General features: G+C 42.6%; 1 protein-coding gene across 1 annotated transcript; it reads left to right on the forward strand.

The window, feature by feature from the left end:
* Positions 1-27,371, forward strand: PDPR (pyruvate dehydrogenase phosphatase regulatory subunit). The gene is made up of 18 exons (XM_072636559.1): positions 1-179; positions 5,785-6,088; positions 6,616-6,749; positions 9,326-9,407; positions 9,505-9,668; positions 10,424-10,545; positions 11,357-11,474; positions 12,301-12,450; positions 13,364-13,556; positions 14,157-14,281; positions 15,396-15,551; positions 16,204-16,337; positions 17,156-17,304; positions 17,792-17,904; positions 19,479-19,573; positions 24,357-24,446; positions 26,028-26,210; positions 26,778-27,371. Exons 2-18 carry the CDS (start codon positions 5,859-5,861, stop codon positions 27,180-27,182), a joined length of 2,643 nt encoding a protein of 880 aa, XP_072492660.1. The 5' UTR covers positions 1-179; positions 5,785-5,858; the 3' UTR covers positions 27,183-27,371.
* The last annotated feature ends 517 nt before the right edge of the window (positions 27,372-27,888 follow it).

The following is a 27,888-nucleotide window of genomic DNA, read 5'->3' on the forward strand; positions in this document are numbered from 1 at the left end:
GCCGCCGTACCCTTGCCGAAGGGGCCGTGAAGCGCGAAAGGTCGGGAGCTTGGGGCTCCTCGCCCCGCGGCTCGTCGTCTCCTCGCGCTCCTTCCGCATCCTCCGGAACCCTCCGGCCGGCCGCTGCTCGCTCCTCTGCGGGGCGTCGTGGGGCGCGGAGCCCGCGGCGGGGCCGTGAGGTAAGGCGGGGCCGCGAGTCTCCCTCTCCACTCTCCCTCCCTCGGGGCTCCCTGCCCTAGGCCGCGCCCTCGACTCGGCCCCGCCCCGCCCTCCTGCCCCTCCCCCTCCCCCGCAGCCGCAGCCCACTCTAGGTCAAGTTCCCCCGGCGCGCTCCCGTCTCCTCCTGGTAGCGGGGGCCCCACGCCTGGGTCGGGTTCGTAGTTGGCCCTTCGGGCCGCGGTCAGTCAGGGTGGCCGCAGCCGGACACGCGAGCGCTGCCCTCTGCGGCGGTGACACGGAGGAGCCGCCGGGCCCAGACGGACCCGGGGGAGGGGGGAGGGGGCCACCCGGAATCCTTCCCAGCCTTGTTCGTAAAAGAACTTCTCCAGGGCCAGGATTTTCTTTCTCTTTCCCTTTCTGTCTGGTGATTAAACAGTTTGTGGATTGGACTTTGTTTTGGGGTGCAGTTTAGACGCTTTTAAAGGGTCCCAAGGCTAGCCGCTGAAGAAAAAAGAGACAAAAGTATCTGCCTTTTTCATTACATCAAAAATAAAGGGGGGGGGGGGGTTTGAAACAAAAATTACTTGTAGGCACTTAAAGGGTTTTGTACATCTCAGCATGATAGACTCATGACAGCTCTTACGCCAGATCTTAGCACAGAGTTCATTGGAACATCCATCCGTCCACACCAGCGCTCTCTCTCCCTTGAAATGTCCCCTGTGCTTTCTAAGAAGGACATCACGCTTGGACAGACAGCATGGTGAATGACCGGTTCTCAATTCTGTCTTTAATTCCAGCCTGATTGTGTTCAGTTTCCCTTTTGTGGCATGAACCCAAAGCCACAAACAGCAGAGTGGAATTCAAGGAATGCTCACCCTTTGGTCTGCCTTGTTATTTTGGGCATGCTGTTAGACGACCTCTTTTCAGACACTTCCATGGACTTTTTCCAGTAGTATTGGAGGCGAAGTTATTCAGTAAAAGTGTCTTTGAGTCTCTGGCTGACTTGTTATTCTCACTGCAGGAATCAGTCTGTCTCTTGAATTTCCTTCGCCTTGACCTTTTTTGAAGTTCTGAATAGCAGCCCATCATCAGTCTGTGTTCCAAGGCCTTGTCCACTTGTGCTTCTGTCTTAGATTCCACCTCCGCCATGCTTTTGAGATCCCATCCTTGGGGCTCGCTGAATTCAGTAGCATCTTCAAACGTTCCTTTAGTTTCTCCTGAGTAGTTTTATGATAACCGGCTCCTGATAGCGTCTTTGCATTTTCCAGTTTAAGTTCAGTCAAGGATTTTTGAGCCATTGAGAACAGAAGTTTTTCTAGGCCTTTGTCCGATGCATCTTATCACCAAACTTGCCAGATGTGGCAACTTGGGGCATGCACGCCTTGGAGATCATGTTTGCAAAGGAGTCAGTGTTGCCATTTTTTAGTTGAAAATCAAGTTTCTAGCCAAGAGATTAAAAGCCATAGATGTTTCAGTTTCTGTTTCTGGCTTGGGAGTCTCTCTGTGTACCAATTTCCTCTTCCTAGCTGCTTCTTTTTCCTCATCTCTGTTCTTCTTCTCTTCATCCAGTGATGCCTTCACTGTCCCTTTGGCAGGTGTTGTGTTCTTTGTTTCCCATTCAGAGCTTTCCTTATCCTCCTCTTCCTCATACTCACAGTCTTGTTTGGCCAGAATTGCATGTTTTCAGAAAGAGTTCTGCACCCCCCTCCTTCAGTTTCATTGGTCTCATTCTTAGAGTTCTACTCATTTTCTTTGCTACATTTTACTTGGAATGGCTGTTGCTTTAGCCTCTCTTGCCTGTCAGCTAGTTTGGATGGGGTTGGGCTTTCATTGCATTGGGGTTTGGCTCCTTTCTTAACAGTAAGCTGCTCCCTTCTTCCCAGAAGTCAGTACTTTTCTTGTCAGGTGTGGCAACAATGCCTTGTTGGCTGGTGGTACCTTCCTTTCTTCTGGGAGCCATAATCTCTTATCCAATGCTCCTCTCATCATCTTTTGACATCCTCTTCCCTACTGCCTTCTCTCTACATTGGGGAAGGACCCATTTTCTTTGAGCCTCCTTGATTTTTAGTAACCTTGCCAAGCCTCACTGTGGTGGGGACCTAGGTTAGAGAGAGATGATCCTTCATCAGGAGCCCAAACAGTGGAAAGTCCCCTTGGCCTCTGTTTGCCAGACCCTTTGGCTGGCAGAGATTATTAAAGCCTGTTGTGTTCTTATTTTGGTTTGCCTGTTTCTTTTTTTTTTAAAAATTTCTTGTCTTTGCTTTTCTTCCTCCTTCCTGGCAGCATCTGCTAAGGCTCAATGCTTAGCTTTTTTTCTTTGTGGTACCTTCTACAAATCCTCCTGAGGTTCCCATGGTGCCCCAGTGATGATTCTACAACACCAACATCCTTCTGTCTCAGCTCTATTTGTGTGTCGAATTGCCTTAAAACTCAGAGAGCCTAGGATAGCACTCATCTGTCCTACCTTTCTTAGCTGACAGAGTTATTTTCCTGGTCCCTGGTCTCAAATATTTGGAGTCATCTTAGATTCTTCCTCCCTTGTCTCTTATGTCAGACGAGCTTCCTCTTCCTTGGGAATTCTTCCTTTGCAATCAGATTTTCTCTTCTTCATTTTTATTCTGACTTTTGTTGTTTTTTTTAGTCATTTTCAGTTATGTCCTACTTCTTTTGTGACTTTATTTGGGGTTTTCTTGACAAAGATACTGGAGTAGCTTGTCAACCAGGATTAAGTGAGTTGCCCAGGGTCACACAGGTAGGTGGCATCTTGAGGCTTGGCGCTCTATCCACTGCACTACCTAGTTGCCTTATTCATACTGACTACCCTTATGCAGACCCTCATTTCCTCATGGTCTACTAGCTAGGCTTTCTACAGTCAATCGCTGTGCCCTTAAAATACTTTTTTTTATCATGTCATAATACTGTGAAACTTAGTGGTTACTTACTACTTGCTTCAGCAAGACCAAATTTCTCTGTCTGGCCTCTATAGGTAGAATGGGCCTAACCCTGTCACTTTACAGATGATGAAACTGAGGCCCAGAGAACTCCAGTGACTTCCCTAGGGTCACCCCGATAGTGACAGCCAGGATTCAGACCCAGCTCCTTTGACTCCTTTCACTGAATTCTGGTGTCTCTAATTTGAGGCTGTCGAAGTTCTGCTCTAGGCAAGTATAGAAGCAGTTATTAAATGCCTTCTATCTACCAGAACTGGGCAAAACCCTGGGAACACCTTATTCATTCTGCCTTACCTTTTCTGTTCTGCAGGGCCACCTCTGCTCTCTCAAGGCAGGTTTCTTTGCTTTTATGCACATGTATCATGGGACAGTTAGGTGGCACCAGAGTGCACCAAGTGCTGGGCCTGCAATCAGATGTCCTCAGACACTTACTTGTTATGTGACCCTGGTCAAGTCTCTTACCCCTGCTAGCCTCAGTTTCCTCATCTGTAAAACAAACTGAGGAAGGATATGAAAACCACTCTAGTGTCTTTGCCAAGAAAATCCCAAATGGGGTCATGAAGAGAGAGATCTGCCTGAACAACAACATGTATCCTGTTTATTCCTGCTCTGCCTTTGTATTGTAGGCTCTTCAGTTTAGAACTGGAAGGGATTTTAAAGGCCAACTTGCCCAACAATCCCCCCCTCTCCTCCACATTTAACAGCTTGCCTAGGGTCACATGGTTTCTAAAGTATCAAAGACACGCACTACCCACGTCTTCCTGACTTCAAGCTCAGCAAGAAATATTTTGGAAGTGCCTGCTATGTCCAAATTCTGTATTTTCTTTAGTGTTCAGGGTAAGTCCAACTTCTATGAAGCCTGTCAGATTCCTTTTTGGATCTCTTTCAGGAGGTGATTAGGGGATTCTTTCAATATTTTGCCCTCTGGTTCTAGAATGTCAGGGCAGTTTTCCTTGATAATTTCATGAAAGATGATGTGTAGGCTCCTTTTTTGATCACGGCTTTCAGGTAGTCCCATAATTTTTAAATTATCTCTCCTGGATCTATTTTCCAGGTCAGTTGTTTTTCCAGTGAGATATTTCACATTGTCTTCATTTGTTTTGTAATTTCTTGGTTTCTCATAAAGTCATTAGCTTCCATCTGCTCCATTCTAATTTTTAAAGAACTATTTTCTTCAGTGAACTTTTGAACCTCCTTTTCCTTTTGGCTAATTCTGCTTTTTAAAGCATTCTTCTCCTCACTGGCTTTTTGGATCTCTTGCCATTTGAGTTAGTCTATTTTTAAAGGTGTTATTTTCTTCAGCAGTTTTGTGGGTCTCCTTTAGCAAGCTGTTGACTTGCTTTTCATGATTTTCTTGCATCGCTCTCCTTTCTCTTCTCAATTTTTCCTCCACCTCTCTTACTTGATTTTCAAAATCCTTTTTGAGCTCTTCCATGACCTGAGACCGTTGTATATTGATTTTGGAGGTTTTGGATGCAGAAGCCTTGACTTTGATGTCTTCCTCTGATGGTACGTATTGTTCTTCTTCATCCGAAAAGATGAAAGAAAATGTTCACCTAGAAAGGAACTTCTGTGGTCTTATTTTTCCCCCTTTTTTGGGCATTTTCCCAGCCAGTTACTTGACTTTTGAGTCCTTTGTCAAGAGGAGGGTATTGTCTAGGGACCTGTACCTCCAAGGTGGCACAATCAAGGGAGAAGAGTTTACTCCTATCCTGGCCTGTGCTGTGGTCTGGGAGCTACCGAGGCTCCACCAGCTCCACTGAGCCAGAGCTCCTCCTCACTCCAGGGCCGCCACTCAAGGCTGAGATCTAGATCAGTGGTTCAATTGTCTCAGGGTCTTTAGGTGAAGGGCTCCAAAAATGGACACTGCTGCTGCTGCTGCTGCTACTACTGCTGCCACCGCTACTGTCTGGAGCTGGGTCTAGGGGAGGACTCTGCTCCCTTCTCACCTGGGTGAAAGAGCTTTCTCACTGACCTTTGAAGCTATCTCTGGTGTTTGTGGGTTGAGGGATCTGGGACAGCAACTGCTGCCAGTGGTACCCTGAAGCCTGTTCCAGTCCTTTTCCTGCCACACCACCTGGCCAGATTCTGCGCCTGGTGCAACAGACCTTTCCTGTTAGCCTTCCAGGCAGCTTTGGGCTGGAAATCTCCTTCACTCTGTTGTTTTGTGGCTTCTGCTTCTCTAGAATTTGTTTAGTCATTTTTACAGGTATATGATAGGCTGTGGGGGCAGAGCTTATATAGGTCATGCTTTACTCTTGCCTCTGCCCCTGCCTGTCAGATTCCTTTAGCCCACGTGGATCTGTTCCTTCTTTGTTCTGCTCTTAGGGTTACTTATCTGTATTGTGCAGTTTAGTATGTTACATAGCCTATTACATCTTTTTATAGTTCCACAGATGTAAACATTGTCTGCTTAAAGCCTGTAAGTCTTATCTCCCTTGGAGGGCAAAGCTTCATGATGGTAACAACTCACTTTTATTTAGCAATTTGCAAAATACTTTTCTCACAGACCCCTGTGAGGTAGAGTGTTTAAGTAGTATCCCCATTTTAAAGGTGAGGGAAGTCTTAAATCTCAACAAAATATTAGTTATATAATAGATGTTTTGTTACAAATATTTCTGATTGATCCTGTATGCTGAATTGAATTAAACATTACCAGTTTTTCCTTCTCTAGGTTGAATTCTTATGGCCTACTTCCTCTTGTATGAGTGAAGATCACATTTCTAGAAAACTGAAAAACAGGCCATCATGTTTTTCCGGTTGCTCTGTGATATTCGATGGCAGAGAGCCAGTCAGAAATGGCAGAACAGGTCCCAGTCAAGGTGCAGCATCACTACAGTTGCAGAATCCAATCCTTCTGTCTCAGTCCCTGCCCAGGCCCAGGTAGTCATCTGTGGTGGTGGAATTATGGGCACATCTGTAGCCTACCACCTTTCCAAGTTGGGATGGAAGGATGTTCTCCTATTGGAACAGGGCAGGTAAGAGCCACATTGCATAACATTAACTGCCGTACTCCACTCAGTGGCTGGTATTCCCCTGCTTCCTTAGGCCTTTGTGTGTGCAAATCTTTTTCTTTCTAGTAACAGATGTGATTTCCTCCCTAGTTGTTGATGTAATATTCAAACCATAGAGGAGAAATTGCTTGCAGTTTGCCATCTAATGATTTATGCCCTTTTGTGGTTTTTGAAGAAAAAACAGAATCCATCAGTCACATGACACCAGTGCTTACAAAACATGTCTTTTATCTTAAATTTGGAATATTTTCTAGGTGCTCATAATAATGAATTTGCAAGAGCCCAGGATTCAGCAGAGATCAGGCACTCAGTTGTTTTCAAGAAATCAATTAAAATTAACTAAGGGAGCAGAGGGGTTGGGGAAAGATGGACTGTTCATAGCATTTTACATTCTCTTTTATTATCCAATTCTTTTGCTCTTTCGTAGCAGTCTCGTGTCCTTTCCTGTTCATGTTACGTATGTGAATTCCTGTTTATGATTTGTCTTACAGGTTGGCTGCTGGCTCCACCAGGTTTTGTGCTGGTGTTATAAGTTCTGCTAGGCACTTTACCTTAGAACAAAAGATGGCCAATTATTCGAACAAACTCTATCAACAGTTAGAGCAAGAGACAGGGATTCAGACAGGTAAGACAGTGACATCTTTTGGTCTGAATGTTACTCAAGCTTCATTTCTCTATATTCATTCTGTATTGACCCAGCTTTACACAGATGAATTCTGCTAGACCAGAAAATGAAAAAATGTTTTGGGTCATTTCTATCTATTTATCCTTTAATATATCAAGTGAGATTTCAAATTGCCATATTTCTGAGAGAAATTGGGAGAAGGAAGAGCATGTGCTGCCCTTTGGGTGCTTAGTATCCATACGACACTCATTTAAGAGTAATTTTCTTACTTGTGGTGGTGGATTAGTTCAACTTCTTTAGTTAATTAAAATACCGTAGTAACATGGCCAGACACAGATTTGCTTCCTGTAGGTGCTCTTTTGATACCTGGTTCTTGATCACAGGTTGCAGCTTCAGCCCCTGGCCCAGTGTCTCATAGATATGTTTATGGATCAGCATAAATTCACTGCTCTAACTGCACTATTCTATTCACCAAGAAAGTAACCTTCTATAGTCTTATTTCTTTTCCCTTTTCTGGGCATTTTCCCAGCCAGTGACTTGACTTCTAAATATTCTCCTCACACCCACTTTGCCTCCAGATCCACCCAGCCAGCGCTTCGGGTCTGAGATTCAAATGCTGCTTCCCAGCCTCAGGGCTTTGGGTGGGGGTGGGGCTGCTATTCAGTGTGAGATTAAGTTCAGCTGCTCAGGTCGGGGCAGGGCTGACTCTTGTGGCTCAGTTCCCTCAGGGGGTTTCTGCAGAGACGTTCAACAATGGATCCAGGCTCCTGCCTGCTTGGGGAGCCCTGGTCTGCTGCTGCCTCCGCTGCTGCCTCCCGAGGGGGCCTGAGTTTTGGGGGCACCCCACTCCTCTCTTGGCAAGCTAGAGAGACCCTCTCACCAACCTTTGGGGCCCGTGGGTGGAGGGACCCGCGCGGCCGCTGGCGATCCCGTCACTAAAGCCTGCTCGGATCTGCTCCTCTTGGCGCCGCGCAGCCAAGGCTCGGCTCTGGTCCGCAGCGCCACGGACCTTCTGCGAGAGGTTTTCAGGCTCTCTGGAACAGAAATCTCATCTGCTCTGTTGTTCTGTGGCTTCTGCTGCTCCAGAATTCGGGGGGGATCTTTTTTACAGACATTTTATGGGCTGTGGGTTCGGAGGTAGTGTTATGTGTGTGTTTCTACTCTGCCATCTTGGCTCCGCCCTAACTGCACTATTCTAGTAATAGTGGAAGATCTGAGATCAAATCCAGTCTCAGATACTTACCAACTTTGTGACTCTGGGCAAGTCACTTCACCCCTGCTTGCTTTAGTTCCTTCCCAGTGTACAATGGGAGTACTAACAGCATCTCTCGCCCAGGGTTGTTGTGAGAATCCATTGAGACACATTTGTAAAAAGTGCTCAGTACAGTGCCTGGCAGGTAGCAGATACCATACAAATGCTTGTTTCTTCCCTTCCTGTGACAGCATGAATAACCTATGAATTGGGCCTTTATAGCATGTAGTTAGGTGTAGGAGATAGGATTTTTGCCTTTAAAATGATATATTTTAAACTTAATAACTTGTAGTTTAATGGGATTTTTTTTAATCTAAACTCATGGTATGAGGAAACTTCCTGTACCCTTGAGATTAGCAGTTGTCCTGCAGCTTAGAGTTGGAGGCATGTGTAGGGGCATGGAGTGGTTCAAGTAATGAATGAGTGAGCAAGTGAGTGAGTGAATGAAATAAGCACTGACTCTGACAGAGAAGAATGTAAGGCAGCCCATGCTCTCACAGAACTTCCACTCTGATGAGGAGAGACAACTCAGAGAGGAGGTTTCAGCTGCAAGTTAGATGCCTTAGAGGGGAGTGGCAAACTAAGCCAGTGCGTATCCGAGGCCAGACTTGAATCCTAGGCTTTTTGCCTCTCACGCTGACTTTTTATCAGCTGCATCATATTGCCTCTTAATGCCATTTTACTGTATGGTGTAATTCCAAGTAATTTGATCTCTTTGAATTAGGCCTTTGCTTTTTTCACCTGAAATCCATATTGTCTACTTCCAAATTGCCCCTTGAGATTAACCATTTAGATTATTACTTCGCCTTTATTTTAAATTTGTTTTCCCAGCTCTAAAATCCCAGTTCTCTCAACTTGGGTTATAGATAGGAGTGTGCTAGAATCAGCTAATGGTAGCTTTTGAGAACTAATTGATCAGTTTTCAGAACATTTGTATCTCATAAATTGGCAAGTTCTAGATTTGGGCTTGATTTGTTGTTTGGTTGGTTGCCCAGCCTTAAGAGAGGTATGGAGAGAATGTTAACAGTGGAGATTAAACTTATAGGGGTGCTTTGGATTTTGTTTACATAATTGTTAGCTATTTACCAATATACCCTTCTTACAGGCTTATTTCTGTGGGATTCTTTAGAATGGAGGCTATGAAGATGTAGGACTCTAGCTTTAGTTGACTAGATTTATTCTAATTGTATTTAATTTTTAAAAAGTTGGATTAATTAAAAATTGTTTTCTGTGGGAAATGAGGTTTGCCTGTATATTGGAAGGATATTCCTCTAGTAAAGTCTATTAGAGAACTTTCTCTGGTCTGACTTGGCTTTTCATGTAGGTTACGTAAGGACGGGCTCAATCTTTCTGGCTCAGACTCAGGACCGACTAATCTCCTTGAAGCGTATAAATTCGAGACTGAGGTATGTACGAGGCTGAGAGGAGTCTTGCTCCTCGTTGAGTACAGGTCTTTTTGCAGAATTGCTGGTAAACTTCTTGCCTCTCTGTTTTCTGTGACAGTGTACTGGGCATCCCTTCTGAGATCATTTCCCCCAAGAGAGTGGCTGAGCTTTACCCACTCATTAGCATCCATGACCTGGTAGGGGCCATGCTTGTGCCTGAAGATGCAGTGGTGTCATCATCTGATGTGACTCTTGCATTGGCAAGTGCTGCCTCTCAAAATGGTGAGAAGCTTGTTTGGATGTTGATTCAAATTGAGAAAGTAATGTGCTATCTGAAGTCCCTAGGAAAAGAGATTGTGTTTCTTTTTGATCCATAAAGAAACAAGTCTGACTTTGGAGAGATTATTTTCCATTTGGGATAGTAAGTTACATTTTATAATCCTTGAGTATTCATTAATTAACAGTTCTTTAATGGTAACAGAAATTTTTTTTTTTTTAACATCCATTTTTCTCCTTACTGTCCCAGAGAATTGCTGTCTGTACTAGCTCATAAACTGCAAGGAGTTTCTTAAAACTCCAGGATCAAACACCTTAGATATTTGATCTACAGATTTAAAAAGTTGTAGGGACTGAAGGTGACTGAGGCAAGGGCTAAAGGGAAGATAGACTGGGTCTTGGGCCTGCCTCTTCTGACTCCTGTGGTTCTCATGCCTCTAGCTCTTGAAATGATCATGTTTGGGGACTCGAGTAATTCCTTGAGAGAACCTGGCATTTTCAGGGTTAAGAAGGATCCTCCTGTATGCTGTCAGTGAAGTGGGTCTGCCATGTATCAAGCTGGTAGAATGTCGCTTGATACTATTTTTGAAAATTAAGGCAAAGGGATAGGTTTTCATTCTCAATTTTTGTAAATTATGGAGTATCTGGCCTGGTGTCTTAAAGAAAGAATGCGATTGGGACATAGACTCAAGATGTTTGTATCCTCTCTAGTTCACAAACCTAGTGTGACATATTAACTCACTTTTCTTACTTTGACACAGGTGTTCAGATCCGTGACCGGACAAGTGTTGTTCATGTGAAGGTCAAAAACGGTCGTGTGACTGGAGTAGGAACGGATAGAGGAGACGTTGAATGCCAGTATTTTGTCAGCTGTGCTGGTCAGGTTAGAAACAATGTTGTGTTTTGATTTTATCTTATTTAACCTCTTACATTTATTGAGTTTAAGTATCCATGACTCCAGGTACTGAATCATCTAGAGAAGTGGATGGTTATGTTATTAAGTAATTGTAAGAAAGCCAAATGATTCTCTCTGTTTTTGACCAGAGAAAAAAACCTGGAACTGAAATTAGAAATCCCTTGTGTCTGAAAGAGAGGCACCTCTAGACCTGACCTTCTTCCACACTTGATTAAATGAGGTCATCACGATCAGAAATGTCAGCGTATGGCCAGCCACCCCTGGGTCTGGTTGTTCCATTGGGCATCTTTTTTTCACCAACTTCAGTTAAGTTGCTGACTTATTTCACTGTGTTAGGGGCATGGAATTCAGTTTGTCAGTACTAAGGAGCCTGTTCTAAGGAACTTTGTTTTTTTTTTTTTTGCACTGTTCAGTAATTTTAAGGTGAGCTGGGAAATTACAGTTTGAAGTTCAGTTAGCCGCTGTCATTTTGAGGTCTGTAGGTGAGACAATGCCTTAATTTGCTCTTAAGAACTCATTTTTGTCCCCAAGAGATTAGCTGCCCTCTAAGCACTGGGATAAATCTTTATCTGTCTTTGTTCCAAAATTGAACTCTGCAACATAAACAATACGGTAACATTTCCTACATGGACTAATGCAGGCTGAAGCTGGCTTCCCATATTTGACATTGTAGCAAGAGCACAAAAGTCACTTGAAATTAAGGTTTCCAAGAGACTTAACTTGCTCATTTGTATTTTTTCTCCCCTTCCCACCCACAAATAAATCTGTCCATTTGTAGTGGGCTTACGAGCTGGGTCTGTCCAGCGAAGAACCGGTTAGTATCCCGCTACATGCCTGTGAACACTTCTACCTTCTGACTCGTCCCCTGGAGACCCCACTGCAGAGCAGCACACCAAGTGAGGACTTGTACTTTTTAAAACAACTCTTACTCATTTATAATATTCTTTCTTCTGGAAGGGACATCTTTAGCTTGAGGACAAAACTTACTTTCCCCAAGGAGTTTTTCTAGGGAATATTATAGGGAGGTAAACCCAATTCCAGCCTATTTCTTCAAGGTGAATATTTATTAAAGGATAGTCAAGACATCATTTCACCTAAACCACCCTTTCTTTCATAAGAGAATTCTTCTTCACTCCTCCTGTGCCGTCGGAGAACCCTGGCTGGGAAATCACTCTGATTTTTGCCGTGATAATCGGACCTAAGAGAGTATTTCAGACAAAGTAAGAGGGATGGATAGTTTAGATTCTCTGTGTGTGTGAGCCTTGTATCAGAGGGTCTTGGGGACCATCATCTCCCAAGAGGTTCCATAGACCCCTCTTTCTGCCTGAATTTCAGTTGATACAACGGCAGTTAAGTCCTTGTGAGCTACAAACACTCACAGAGAGTGTAGGGGATTAGAAGTAACAAGAGAAACGTTCTCCATTGGCTTTGGAAATGAAGTTGACTTGGAGGTGGCTGACCAACTTCTATCCCATCCCGAATCCCCCACCACACACAAAAATACATCAGAAGTATGTTAAAGCTAGAATGCCTGTGTCCCTAATGGATTCTGACTTGGGGGACTTTGGCAAGTTCATTAATGAATGCATCTCTTTTATTGGTTCCCAAACCCTGCTTTGTTAATTCTTTCTTTTCTTTGTCCTTTTTAGAAAAATTGACAATTTAAAATGGAGATTCTCTTCTCCTTCTCCCCATTGCTTTGTTGCCATCTCTTTTCTATAGCTGTTGTGGATTCAGATGGAAGGATCTATATTCGGAACTGGCAAGGTGGTATCCTGTCTGGAGGCTTTGAGAAGAACCCTAAGCCGATCTTTACCGAAGGCAAGAACCAGCTAGACGTTCAGAATCTACATGAAGACTGGGATCATTTTGGTATGTGAACAGAGCTGTGATGATACTGAATCACATTTGTGTATCACAGACGTTATCCTGTTGGATGCTCACAACTCTAAAGAAGGCTGGGTGGTAATTATTATCACCTTTTTACAGATGAACCAAATGAGACTTAAGGAAGTTAGGAGTTGTCCCAAAACATAACTAATTAATGACAACCTAGACCCACTCTACTTTTTTTTTTTCCTCCTTTCTTTAAACATCTTAACAAAGTATTTTATTTTTGAGCTACACAAGTAACCACCCACCAGATCCAGATTTCTTCATGTACAAAATCACAAGGCTCCCGGGCAGGGGCCTTGGTTCTCAGGGTAGCTTTTCTGACTTTGATAGTGACTGAGTAATATAACCTGTTCTTGTGACTTCTCATTCTGTTCTTTTTACATTACTTGAAGGAGAGGAAGACCTTCTATCAGTAGAACTCCATATAAAATTCAAGAAACCACTGGAAAACAGTTTTTGGATTGTTGATCTTTCTGTTTATTTTTGAAATTAAGTGGAATGTTTGTATCTGCTCATAGAAACCTTAGGAATTCATTGCTCCTCATTATGTGAGATCCCTTTGAAGACTCTTTAAAAGCTTTTCTGTGATCCCATCTCTTTCACTTTTTTCATTATATAAATAGTATAATTGATAGCCTCTGCTCTGTAGAATTTTAAAAAGATGACCTTTTCTCTTCTGTGCGGTGTTATAGTACCATTCTTCCAAGGTATTTCAGATATCACAGATCCTCTTCGGTGGTTTTTTTATTGTAAGATTTTCCTTTTAAAGGTTTTGGTTTTTTTTTAAATAGGTTTTATGGAAGAAGAGGAGAATGAAGAGATGGGGGATTAAAAGTCTTTGCTTTCAGGTGAAGATTACATTTTTTTGTATTTTTTTTTTCCTGCTCAGAGCCTCTCCTCAGCTCCCTGCTTCGAAGGATGCCAACCTTGGAAGCTCTCGAGATTATGAAGTTGGTGAACTGCCCCGAGTCCTTTACGCCAGACATGAGGTGCATCATGGGGGAGTCTCCGACTGTGCAGGGTTACTTTGTATTAGCTGGAATGAACTCTGCTGGAACTTCATTTGCTGGAGGAGCAGGGAAGTAAGTAACTTAGGCGCAGTTGTGGAGTTCACCACGACTGCTGCAGTTTACTGTTTTATCCCCTTACTGAATCATTTGTAATACTAGGGGGTGGTGCCATTTTTTAAATAAAAATACCAGAATTTAATGTCCCTTTCCAAGGAGTCACCTTAGGAGGCTAGCTGCTTATTCTAACAAAGCCAGAAATATTTCAGGAACTTTTGGTAAGTCTGGTAAGAGGAGGAGAATAGTCACGCTGAGGATTTCACCTAAGATCAGAAATAGATTTTGGCTTGAAAAGGTCATCGTGCTAGTTTTCTTGTGTGGTTCGTAAGTGGCCTCTTAGACATTTTCAAATATAGTTTGAATTGGGTGATAATGTAATTTCCAAGGTGGCTGCTTTAAAGGACAGTGGGCATTTTGATTAATAAAAACCCTATCAGGCTGCTTCTCTGTATCTTGTAATGTTCATAATTATCGGTACTGTAGTATAGATAGGTCAGTTACAAGTAGCTCTACACTTTATGGCTTGTGCACTCAAGAATGTTATACTGATGTGAGAGACCACGGCTTCAGAGTCTTGGAAACAGGAGCTTCCTCTTCCTTTGTATTCTAACACAGGTATCTTGCTGAATGGATCATTCATGGTTATCCGTCAGAAAATGTATGGGATTTGGACTTGAAGCGCTTTGGATCTCTGCAGAGCAGCCGTACCTTCCTCCGCCACCGAGTCATGGAAGTGATGCGTGAGTGAGCCTTTTTCTTACTCCAGCATCATCTGTTGCTCCCTTCCCAGAGCCTTTGTGTTGTCATCCAAAGGAATACTTTTTCTTCAATAACCTAATTGCTCCTGCTGGTATGATCCTGCTTTTTGACTGTTTTAGTCCTGTATTCTAGGAAGTTAGACTGCTCTCTTTGGGCTGTTACGTCAGTGTGAGTTGTTTATATGCTAATCCTGCTGGGTATGATATATCATTTTATTTGGGTATTGCAAGTTCTCTGCTTCATCCTCAGAAGGTTCATTGTGGAGAGTGGAAAGTTTTCTCCTTTTTTCCCCAAAGATCCCTTTCCTTTCAGATGTTCAGTGAAAGTGGTGGCTATTCTGTAGGTATGCAGCAATGCCCATGTTGGTTTTGCCTGAAAGAGATCATATGTTGCTTAGTGAATGTTTTCTTACTTTCTTGTTTTTTTCCTTGGAATTTTGGACTTGTCTTTCCTAGATAGTAGAATCACACAATTATTCTCAAAACCATAATCTTCATTAATGAAAGTCCTGATTAGTTGTTACATAGCCATAAGAGAAAACAGCTACTAACATGTTCCTACCTTTCTATCACCATCAGTCTCCGTTCTCTCTCCCTTTTGGTTAAAAAAAAAATTTTGTTTTGAATGTCTTTACATTACTGCTCACTCTGATGGAATTCATGCAAAGACTTCGCTAAAACTGTTCCTAAGTCTGTGAATATTTATGTTTAGAATTGAATGTTCCATTGAGTGTGACTGAAGCTCTTAATTTAATTTGCTCTGGGTTTCAGTGCCTGGGACGCATGCACAATAAAGCCTTTGAGTGCTGTTCAGTGTGAGAGTTCTAACTTTGTACCACATCTCACCCAATTCATACTGATAAAAGAGGCTCCACTGCTGTCATTCGAAAGAAATGTACTCTTTTTCCCCAGGCACTGGGAAAGATTGAGGGTTCTGAGACAGTAAAACAGTCCCTGTCTTCCATGTTCCCCATCCAGCCTTTGTTCAGAGACCCTCAAGGAAGGATATGGAAGAACCCTCCATCTCGTATCTCTCACTGATTAAGGCTCTTCTTGCTTTAGTGAGCATTTTCACCTCCTTTCCTGTTCATTTTAGCCCTGCTGTATGATCTTAAAGTCCCAAGGTGGGACTTCCTGACTGGTCGGCAGCTGCGTACATCTCCCCTTTACGACCGCTTGGACGCACAGGGAGCCAGATGGATGGAGAAACATGGCTTTGAGAGGCCCAAATATTTTGTCCCACCTGACAAAGGCAAGACCTCATTTTAGTTTTTGATCTGAAAAACTGAAAAAACAAAAAAACCCCATACATTGTGGGGCACGAGAGGCAGCTATTTTTAGAGAAGAAAAAACGCTGGATTTTGGAGGCAGGAGGCCTTGGTTCTAGTTCCTGATCCACTTTGGGCAGATCACCTGATCTCTGTAAATCTGTTTCCTTGTCTGTGAAATGGAAAAATTTTCTGTCCTTCACAGCGGAATTGTGAAACTCCAGTAAGATAATTAATTCAACACACAATTAAAAGTACACAAAAGTACTTTGTAACCATAAAGTGCTATATTATTTTGGTTCAGATCTGTGATTTTAGAAGTTTAGAAAAGCCTCTGTATTAATGCAGAGCAGCAATGGATTTGCCACTTAATCTTAGTGAATTGCCTCGGGCATAGTGAAAAGGGTAAGTGACTTGCCTTGCCCAGCTTCACCCAGTCTGTGTCAGAGGAAAGATTTGAACCTATGTCTTCCTGACTCCAAGGACTGCCTTCTGTCCTGTGTCATGCTGCCTCTCATATTTAACAGGAAAAGTAAACGAGAATCTGCTCTTGATTTACTCACTGGAATACATAGTGACCCCCTAATATACATCCTCTTTCTTTTCTTTTCAAATTGTATCATTTCTCTTCTTAAGATTTACTGGCATTGGAACAGAGCAAGACATTCTATAAGCCAGACTGGTTTGACATTGTGGAGTCCGAAGTCAAATGCTGTAAAGAGGCTGTATGTGTCATTGACATGTCCTCTTTTACTAAATTTGAAATAATTGTAAGTATTTGGGAACCCAAATGCCAGGTTACCGAACCTTCCCTGATTGTCAAAATAACTTTATCTGATACCAGTACTTTGTAGAAGGAATGTAATATAGTTGGATTCTTTAGGTCTTTGTTTTTTAGGATTTTCCTGAATTCCTTGGTCTTATTTAATTTTTTTCAGGAATATCTATGTGTAGTCAGAATTCACTGCGACCTTTTCTTTGTCATGCTTCTAAGAGATACATTCAGAATTTTTATTTTATCCTATCTTCCTGATGTCAGTTCAACAAGCATTAATTAAGCACTTACTTTGTACTAGGCTCTGGTCTAAGGCCTAGGGATACAAGAAAGGACAGCTCAGGGAGCTCACAGTCTAATGGGGGACACAGCACACAAATAAACTATGTACACACATTGGGGTGGGGGTGTTGGGTTTTGAGCTGAGACTTGAAGAGGATAGGGAAGCCAGGAGGCAGAGGTGAAAAGGGTGGGAAGAAGGAGGAGTGTGCTGGGGGCTGGAGGAGGTCATGTGACCATGGGATCTGGATGTCATGTAGGATTTTGGAGTTCATCCTGGAGGTGACAGAGAAGTGGGGTGAAATGGCTAGAGCTGCATGTGGAGAGGGGAGAGACATGAGACAGAGGCAGCTACTGCCAAGTCCATATTGGAGCGATCATACAGACCCAACCCAGGGTGGGTGTAGTAAGTCCAACATGGCACCCCGGGGAGTGTCGCTCTTGAGTTTTCTCTGCACATCTGCTTCCTCTTCAGGAGAACTCACTGGCCTGAAGTTGTTGGGCTAACTCTGTTTTTCTCCTCCAACTCCACAGTCTCCTGGAGCAGAAGACTTTGAGCTTCTGCAGTACCTCTTCTCCAATGACCTGGATGTGCCTGTGGGCCACATCGTGCATACGGGCATGCTCAACGAGGGCGGTGGCTATGAGAATGACTGCAGCATAGCTCGGCTTAGCAAAAGCAGGTGAACAGGGGCTGGGGTCAGCTTTCTCTGCTTCTGTATTGGGGGGGGGGCCCTTCCCCCCTAGTCTTCCCACTCCCTGCCTTCCCCTCCCCCCATGATGGTACAGGAGCATGGCTAAGAATGCTCTCTTTATCCATTTTTGAATAGTTTGCTCTTTGGAAATCACAGAAATAAATTATTGACAGTTCTTAATTTGGAAAGTCTATCTATTTTGTGGAAATTTGCACAGTCTGTCAGCCAGACCCCATGTAATTTGTGTGTCCTGCACACAGGCCAGCCTTTTCTGTGGTTCTCCTTAGGTGGTATTCGGCCCCAAGCTGCTTCTGGCTCTTGTTACTCTCTGGACTCTTGTAGGAGACATTTGTACTTGGACTAGCATCGTTTTCTCTGCTGGCCTGGAGAATAGAGGGGCCGAGTTCCTTGCTAATTTCATCGAACAGTCTTTGCAACTTGGTTTTGATTTTTTTTTTTGTACTTTGCTTTCTAGTTTCTTCATGATTTCTCCTACTGACCAGCAGGTCCACTGTTGGGCCTGGCTCAAGAAACATATGCCTGAGAACAGCAACCTGCTTTTAGAGGATGTAACCTGGAAGTACACTGGTAAGGTGGGTTTAGGGGAGGAACAGGAGATGGCAGAAGGGCCAGGTTTAACTTAGGCTTCTGTGCTGAAGTAGGCAAGAGAAACTGAGGTCAGTTTTGCATAGGCACTTGCTAATTCAACAGAACTATTCTAGTCACCATCTTGAACTCTCCTTTAGTATAGGTTATGGCTTTAATGACAATAGCTAGCATTTTTATAACCTCTTAAGATTTGCCCTCAGGAGGGAGGTGCTATTAATATCCCCCATTTTACAGATGAGGAAACTAGGGCAGACCGAAATCAAGTGATTTGCCCAGGGTCACTTAGCTGGTAAGTGTCTGAAGCTGGATTGGAACTCGAGTCTTCTTGACCACTTGTCCAGTGTTCTGGGCCACCAGTTGCCTCTAAATCATTGCAGAAGATTGAAATCATTCTAATGGGTTTTCTGGCCATGGGAAACTAGCCTTTCCTGCTCTTTTTTGCTATAGGGTCTGTAAATGAAGGCTTAAAAGGATTCAATCACTCAGCTTTTGAAAAGAGTATGCTGGATATTTTTAGGTTTTATTCCCACCTTGTCCACTTGACTGGTATATTGCCAGGTACACTCAACTTTTCATTTAGGAGTATTAATTGAAGGGTTGTTTGGAAGCTTATGAAGAGTCTTGGGGGTGTTCTGCAAGAAGACTGTGGCTGGGAGAGGGAGATGCCCTTCACATAACAGGAAGAAGCCTGGCTGCCTCAAGGCCCAGACACCTTTAACTTTGTGTTTCTCTTGTGTATTTTCATTACTGAAGTTCTCAGGACAAGCATTCTGTTATAGAGAAGGCACCTCCGTGTGGTAGCAGAGCTGTTCTGGGGAGCTTGGGGTTGCTCCTGAATCGATCTCAAAGTTGTCAGTCTGGACACAGTGTTAAGAACCTTAAGAAACGCAAATGAAGGCGTTTTGTGTCTGGATAGTAGTCAGAAGTATTAACAGCTTTTTTTCTCTTAACGTTTATGTTTCTAAATTTGATGAAGAATTGTCCAGTCTGACGCCCATTTAACTATGTGTACCTATAGCAAAATGGTTGCTATGGGAAGTACTGTCACCAGATACCTACATGATGTCTTCATGTAGAACATAAGCCCCTTAAGAGCAGAGATGGTTCTGTTCTCAGTGTTTTGTATACCCTGTGCTTGGCCTACACTAGCCCCTGGTAAATGATGCTCTCTTAAGTGGACAATCCTCCACTCTTCCCGCGTTGACCCTAAACTTCTCATTAACAATATTGACAAAACCCCCGCTGGCCATTGCTATTGTCGAATATTTGGTCATGCTTTTCCATTTCTGTGTAAAACATTTTCCTGAGACGTGGTGATAAATCCAATGCCTTTCTATAACTTTTTGATCCTGATAGGATTTACGTAATAGTTACAAGATGTTAGTAAACTTAGTCTCATCATTGTGAATGGCAAAATTGGAACATTGTGATTCAGTAGGCATCGTGGACTCCTTTGGGCCTTCCTGTGCAGGTGTGACCATAGGTAAGATGAATCCAGAACAAACCTTTGACATTCCTTTAGAGAGGCCAAACATCTCTTCTTTTCTGTTTAGCTCTCAATCTGATTGGCCCCCGTGCTATGGATGTTCTCTCTGAATTATCTTATGCCCCTATGACTCCGGACCATTTTCCATCCCTCTTTTGCAAGGTGGGTAACTGCATACTTTTGTTTCTATATTTATGTATCAAATTGTTTTGAGTTTAGGGTACATATTTCTCTTGTAAGATTATAAACACAGAGATGGTTTTGACTTTGAGCAAACAAGGAATATAATGAGTAACTTTTCCTACCTCTCCCTTTAGGATTATCCTTGTTCAATCATCAATGAAATTATTTTTTAAAAATGGACTCAAATATCTGAATGTCAGTGTGGTATTAACTAGTTCCCACAGCGGTGGATTTAATTTATTTTCCACCTCCAAGATTATGGGCCTTACAATATTATGTTTTCCAAGATATAAAAAAGTTTATGTATTTTGGGTGTTCCCTAGAAATACCACTGGTGTTTATAGTTTTTTATTTTCACCTTTCTCGGTTTAAACTAATTGATACTACTTGTAGAATTTTTTTAAATGCTAGCTGTAGTGTTTATAGAATTAGATACACATTTTTAATACAAATACAATCCACTTCCATTTGTGGGGCCTTTCCCCTCAAAAACACCTTGAAAAGGATGTGGCTATGAGCTTGAAGAGCCCTCTGCCAATGATCCAATGACTTCTGCAGAGTGGGTCTTTGCCAACGCCTACTCATTTAGGGGACTAGCTAGAGTAACAGAGCATTGGGTGATCTCTGACCCTGGATACCTGGATATCTAATGATCACAGAGGTGGGGTGAGCTGAGACTTGACACTGGGCATCTTACTAGGAATGAAGGACTGAACTTTGTGGTCAGAAAAGAACTTATTTTATTGAGTGAATAGACTGGGGGCTTTCACCTACTCATTTGTTTTCCTGTTGCTTCAAGGGGATTGGCCCTTTGAGAGAGACCATTGGAATTTACCAGTATTTGAATGTGCTTCTGAATGGAAATGCAAAGATACTTTAAAAACCCTGTTTACCTGTGATCATTCTCTGAATGTCTCGGATTAGACCTTAGGTATATAAAAGAAGGGCAGGTAGATGGCACAATAGATAGAGCACTGGGTTTGGAGTTAGAGAGACCTGAGTTCAAATCTGCTCTCAGATACTTCCTAACTGCGTGATCCTGGGCAAGTCACTTAATCCTGTTTGCCTCAGTTTCTCATCTGTAAAATGATGTGGAGATGGAAACCACTCCAGGATCTTTGCCAGGAAAACCCCAAAGAGTCAGACAAGACTGAAAAACAGCTAAGCAATAAAAGTGCCACCACTCTTTTTCTTTTTAAGTCTTATAAAATGAACAGTTTTTTAAAAACCTGGTGGGATTATTTCCCTTGTCTTCACCACCTCTCTTACCCATTCTGAATTCTAGTCAAAATCTCCTTGGGGAGCCTCTTAACAGTCTTTTCAAATTAAGCCACTACAGCCTGGTCTATTTGCAAATGATTCGTAACACAGTTGTTGTGCTGTTGGTTCATTACCAGGTCAGTTCTTCAAAAACGTTCCCTTCTCTTCTGAGAGGCAGTTTGAGTTTTATCTTTCTCTTGGTGCTCGGTTAAATTCAAGTTAGTGAAGTCTGTCTTACCTGCTCTGCCTTGGTCTGATACTTGAGTTGCTTCATCAAGCCTCTTCTGTCTCAGTTATGTGGGGCTCTGATTGCTGTCATGTGTTCCCAAGTCACCTGTCAGTGTTGGCAGATGAACGCTGCCATTCAGATATCTGTAGTGCGCTTCCCCTTGCAGCCATAACCAGTGGGTGAGTCAAAGCTAATGTTTCATCGCCTGCTGAGATAGTGACTTTTAATTGGATGGTTTCCATCCTTTGATTAAATGTATAGTCTGCTTTTTTAACAGCAGACATAAAGTACTCTACAAAACTTTGAAATTGACAGACCTGTGGAATAGGTAATTGTGAAATCATTTGAAAGTCCCTTTCTGAAGGGGATTATATGGCCTTCAAATCAGAGTTGAAAACGACTTCTGAATTTTCCACCAATGTCTTTTGTTTCAACTTTCAGGCAAATGCAGTTGAAAATTGTTTACTATTAGTAATAAATAGACTGCTTCATAACTGCTTTATTGGAAGAAGGGACCAGCTGGGTTTCCTTTTGATAGAGAAAGCATTGATGTTCCTTTTCTTAAGGAAGCGGTTTGCTTTCCGTCTTCTGGAGTTTACCACCTTCTTAATAGGAGCAATAACAACTGCCATCTGATGAAATATTTGGCAGATTTCTGGAATCGGTTAGGGCTCCTTAGCTTCGGTAAACACTGTTGAAAATCTAGGAGCCAGGTCTCTAATGCTGTGGTAGCAAACCAGTCTGGGTGTCTACAGTACCTCCTTTGTGCAGCATAGGTATAGGATCTGTCAGCAAAGCCATCCTGTCTTGTAAAGAACTTGGAGTAGAGAGGAGTCATCTTTGGCTCCTGTAGTTTTTATGGAATGAATCTAGTTTTTGTTTACTACTCTCTCTAACTAAAGAAAGAAGTATCCCTTGATAAGATGTTCTCCCAGTGACCACTGTCTCCCAAAAAGTCAACAGATTGTAAATCAGGTGATGCCATTAGGAATGCATCAAGGCAGCCAGAAGTGCAGATGAGGTGATTGGCCACTTTGAGAATCAGAGCATTCAGAGTGAGGGAGAAGGTAGTGGCACCACCTTCTGCCCTGGTCAGTACACACCTGGAAGCTCTGTTATTAGAACCATTATTCAGAAAGGCCATTGAGGAACTTGAAAGTGCCCTTCAGAGGAGAACAACCAGGCCAGGAGGGACACTAGAGATTAGGCCATTGAAGGATTGGCTGAATTAGCTAAGAGAATTTAGTGTGAAAGATACTTGGGGAGAAGGATACCATAGGTGCCTTCATGTATTTGATGGTACAAATCAGACTTCTCCTCTTTGACCCCGGAGGACAGAACAAGGAGTAGTGGGTAGAAGTTACTAGATAAATTTTATGTCAGTTCAAGGAAAAACTTGCCTACTTGTTAGAGTTGTCCACCACGGGAACATTGTTTTTGTGAGGTGGTGGCTTTATCCTTCCCTGGAGGACATCAAGCAGACACTAGATGATGGATTGGTGATGTTAACAAATGTATGGAAGAGAAAGTCTGCACCTTAGAGATTGTTTCTACTTGGAAAAAGGTCAAAACTGGCAGAGTTCGTTAGAATTTTCTCTAGCCCCACCTGTGTCCACTTGCATTTTGTAGTTATTCTGTAACAAAAGACAGCAAGATGAAAGAAAAGCACATAATTTAGTTTGGGGGCTTTTGATTTGCTTAAACAGAAAAAGAGTAAATATACATCGTTGGTGAAATAACTGCCTTCTTAACTATTCTTTTTAATTTGGTGAAGGGTGAATAAAACTAATCTTAGTTTCACTAATCTTAGTGTCTGAACTCAGTTAGTCAAAGGATGACTAATTAGGTTTTCCATTTGGGTGAGATCAAAGCCTACAGACTATAGTCTGGTCAAAGTATTGTTTCTTTCTGTTTCATAACACGCTTAAGTCCTTAGTGGTAAATAGTTGCCATCCTTTTAGAAAATAATTTGAGGGGCAACTAGGTGGTTCATTGGATAGACCATCAGCCCTGGAGTCAGGAGGACCTGAGTTCAAATTAACCCTCAGACACTTGACACTTAGCTAGCTGTGTGAGCCTGGGCAAATCATTTAACCCTGATTGCCTTGGCTGGGGCGGGGGAAGAAGAAACTAATTTGCCAGTAGAGTACACAAAAGACTCCCAAGTCCTATATATCTAGACCTAATCTTTCTCCACATTACCAATGGTCTGATGGACATCATACCTGAAAAGGGCCCTATAGGCATATCAAATTTAACATATCCAGAACATCTCATTATATTTCCCCTCCAAAAACACGTAACAGCCTTATTTCTTTTAAAGGCAGGACCTTCCTTCCAGTCATCTTGGTTTGTAACCTTAGAGTCACCTTTGACTTTCCTTTGCTTCACTGGCAATATCCGGTTTTTTGCCAAGTTAACAGTAACATCTGTTAAATCTGTCCTTTTGTTTGCACTCACATGGCTCCTGCCTAGTTCATGCCTCATCTCCTTTCACTGGGTCTAATTCAATAGCCTGATGGGACTCCTTTCCTATAGCTCCTCTTCTCTCTAATTCATATTCCACAGAGCTACCAAAGTCATCTTCCTCAATCTAACCACAAGTCTAACCATGTCACTCCCCAGCTCACAAAGCTTCAGTGGCTCTATGTGGCCTCAAGGAGAAAATACAAACTCTTCAGCTGATCATAATCTAGGTCCTACCTAACTTGGTAGACTTACTTTGTAAATACTCCCTTTCAAGCACTCTTTTCTAGCCAAACTGTCTGTACTGGGTATGCCCTCTTCCTTTCCACAAGGCTTAGCTCAGGTTCTGTCTATATTTGAAACCTTCCCTGTGTGTGTGTAGATATCTATGTATCTATATATCTATACACACATACACATATATGTATAAAACTTTAAACAGTAGTTATGTTGCATTTATTTATGTGTATATGTATTCCCCCCCAATCCCTATCAAATAGAACATAAAGAGTCTTGAGGGGAAGGACTGTCATTTCTGTCTTTAAACCAAAGACTGCCTAGAAGAAAGATGATTCAGTACTTCAAGGATCTGTGATTGACAGGATAGTGTAGGCACTTGACAAATATTTGCTTAATTAAATTGATCTAGTGATGTTCCTGATGAGCAAAAGAATTTAGAAACTTGTTCTTGTGTGGGAACCCCAGCCCTTTTCATTGGAGTGTGTATTTCTTAGGGCTTGGAGTGAAACCTTAATGCTTACTGTAATATTCTGTTCCTTACTTCTTCCTCTGCCTTGGTTTCTACAGGAGATGAGTGTGGGTTATGCAAATGGAATCAGAGTGATGAGCATGACTCACACAGGAGAGCCTGGATTCATGCTCTATATTCCTATAGAGGTAAGAGTTACAAGAGCTTCTAGCGCTAACAAAGTATGATCACTCCCACAGGCCACCATGTGATTCGTGACTCGGATTACTGTGGGCAGAATTTAAGACAAAGCTTAAAAAAAATGAGGTTATCCACTTACTTGTATTCTCTTTCTCTGTGCTCAGTATGGGTTCAGTGTGTGCAGGGCAGGCTTAGTGACGCTACTTCTGTGGTCAACTCCTTGTATGAATGAGACTGCATAATCTTTTGTGCAGTCATATTAATTTTCTTAGTTGACATCTAGTATCCTAAATTTGCTTCCAGTTCAAAGACACCTACATATAATTAAACTATTTGCTGAGTAACAGTTTGTGAAGCCAATTTTTAAGTGAATGAATGTATGAAAAAAGCATTTATTGAGTATCTGTTGTGTGCAAATACTTGTGTGAACTTGAGTTAGAGATACAGATACAAAGAGCACAAAGTCTCTGCCTGATGGAACTGAATTCCAGTGGATGAGATCATAGCCCGAGGGGGCAGAGGCTTGGGAGGGCTCTTTGGTCTCTAGTTACTGGGATGGGGAAGCAGGTGGGTACACCTCATCCAGGAACCACAGCATTTGGCCTTGGGAGGGAGAAAAGGGTACTTGTTGGGGGCAAAGTGGTTGGCACTGAAGAGGCCTGAGAGGAGGGCTTGAATGAAGCATGCTTGGGACTTTTTCTGAAGGGACCAGTCACAACTCACAACAGGGGGGCCCCAGGGCAAAGCCAAGAAAGCTTTTGTGTTCCCTGAAAGCATCCTTTTAAATTTAGGGATGGAGAAAAGAGAGACTGGCTTCATAGTTTTTCTTTTGATTGCTCCATGCTCCCAGAATTTATCATTGTTAGTATCTGTGCGAAATTAGAAGCTGTTATTCAGACCTAGCGTTGTCCAGAGCACTACTCCTTTTATCAGAAGAAGCAGTGGGGGGGGAGAGATGAAGACTCTGAGGAGTGACTTGAGAAGCAGTGAGAGTTAAAGGAGCCAGAACAGGAGTGGATCCTGTTGTAAGTAACAGTGAAGGACATTCTGCCTTTAAGCTGTCAATGCATTTGTTTAACAGGTATTTGTTTAAGACCTTGGCATAACATTATTTAGTAGTTTGGAGGAGACAAAAGAAGTAAAAAAATAATTTTCCCTTCCCTCAAGGATCTTACTGTCTAGTTTGGGAGAATAGTATCCTAGGGTCTTGATTTCTCTGTTAGAGATACAATGTGTATTTTATAAAGCTTTTTTTTTAATGTTTCCAAATGCAGATCATAGAATTTTATTTGTGTCTTTCCATCATGTCAGTTGATGGAATAATGGGACATTTTTCCTCACGTGAAGGAGTTAGGAATCTATTAAGAGGGTAGGGTATCCAGGTGAATTTATTTTTTAAGAAGGGTAATAACTGATGCCACCTAGTTTGGACTTTATGCATTGGTTTGACCTGGAAGGAGCCTTGGGGACTATCAATTGTGTATCTGAGCAAGAAAGAGGACTTGCAAGCCATATATCCTGGTCTTATTTATTCATCAGTCTTAATTCCCTAAAATGCAGTAATAAACTCCCTTTCTTACTCCTTATAGTATGCCCTGCATGTGTACAATGAGCTGATGAGTGTTGGGCAAAAATATGGAATCCGAAATGCTGGCTATTATGCTCTCCGAAGTCTTCGAATTGAGAAATTTTTTGCCTTTTGGGGTCAGGACTTGAACACTTTCACAACCCCCTTGGAGTGTGGACGAGAATTTCGAGTGAAATTGGATAAGGTACGGTACATGATCCAGGTACCTGAATGATGAATCAGATTAGAAAGGAGAATACTCAGAAATTCCAGATTGTAGCAATGGGTAGACAGTTATGTGCAGGATGTCCTTAGACTGGAAAATTTTATCCACAGCATAAAAACTTGTTATTTGAAAATTCTAATGCTGTAGTTATGAAACCTTTTAGATTAACGGCTTTTCTGAATTCCATGATAATTATGGGGTTTGCAATGTCACACTAACATTTGTTCTGCACTTAGCTGCCTATTGTCCCAGCAGATGTTTTCGGATCTAGTTGTTTTTTTTTTTTCAATTTAATGCTAGTTTGTCTTACGATTGAATTCTTTAAAAATTATTTTAAGAAGTATTTTTTTCTCTTGTTAAAGAGGTGCTCTTTGGAATACCCTTAACATTGTGAATGTGGCTCATATAGAATAAAGACATCACCAGAAAAGGCTTAAAGGGGGCACTGTGATGCACTGAGATCAAGGACTCTTCCCTTAATGCTATTTCTCAAGACTAAATAATGGTGGCCTACACACTTAAGTCCTATATTTTTTTCTTTTCCAGGGAATGGATTTTATTGGTCGGGATGCCCTGTTGCAGCAAAGGCAGAATGGAGTCTACAAACGCTTTACTATGTTCATCCTTGAGGACCATGACACAGACCTGGACCTCTGGCCGTGGTGGGGAGAGCCCATTTATCGGAATGGGCAATATGTTGGCATGACCACCAGCAGTGCCTATAGCTATACTCTAGAGCGCCATGTCTGCCTTGGCTTTGTGCACAATTTTAATCAGGAGACTGGGGAGAAGCTAGTGGTGACCCCTGATTTCATTAATCGTGGGGAATATGAAATTGACATCGCCGGGCAGCGCTTCCAGGCCAAGGCCAAACTTTATCCATTCAGCTCCCTCTTTACTTACAAACGACGGAAGGATGAGATAGAAATGAGTGACTTCCAGGGAAAGTAACGCTGATAGGGAAGCCTGCTGCCTCCTTCCTCACACTAGGACTTCCCACTAGGATCATCTTGCCAGCCACTTCCTCCTTCCTACATGGTTTCCTATTCTTTCTCCATTTCTTAACTGCGAAAGTTATTTTCAAAACCTTGGGACTGTTGGAAACTTAGCCGACATTAACATTTTTTTGTTTGAAATTTTTTTCATCTTTCCTTCTTTAATACCCCATCCAGTACCTCCTCCCCTTCCTTTCAGTCCCTTCCCTCCTCCACCCTCCCAAAATCTTAAGTTGGCAGATGGCAAGTGGTACACTTGACAGGCTGAACAGGAGTAATAGCCACTCGGCAGAAATAGCTGCCCCATTGTCACTGCTCTTTGAAGGGCAGCAGTTTGATTCCAAATACTTTGCTCTGTCCAGGCTACCCACAAGCAAGAACAGCTGGTATTTGCTGGCCTCTACTTTAGAGTTAACTCTTCTTTCTCTCCTTGGACATTCTGTATACCACTTTCAGTGGAGTGGCCAGATACCATACCCATTAGGGCTACATCCAGGCAGTGGCTTGAGGAGATGCTCCTCTTCGGCAGTTCATTGGGGATACTCTGATTTACATTCTCCTCACGTACCTTGTGCAGAGGGCTTTGGTGCAATGACACCCTGAGCAATAGAACGATTCACTACCTCATTGGTGTGACACTTGGCAAGGGTCTTATCAGAGAG

This window comes from Notamacropus eugenii, chromosome 1, assembly GCF_028372415.1.
Source record: "Notamacropus eugenii isolate mMacEug1 chromosome 1, mMacEug1.pri_v2, whole genome shotgun sequence".
In the NCBI taxonomy this organism is placed as follows: Eukaryota; Metazoa; Chordata; class Mammalia; order Diprotodontia; family Macropodidae; genus Notamacropus; species Notamacropus eugenii.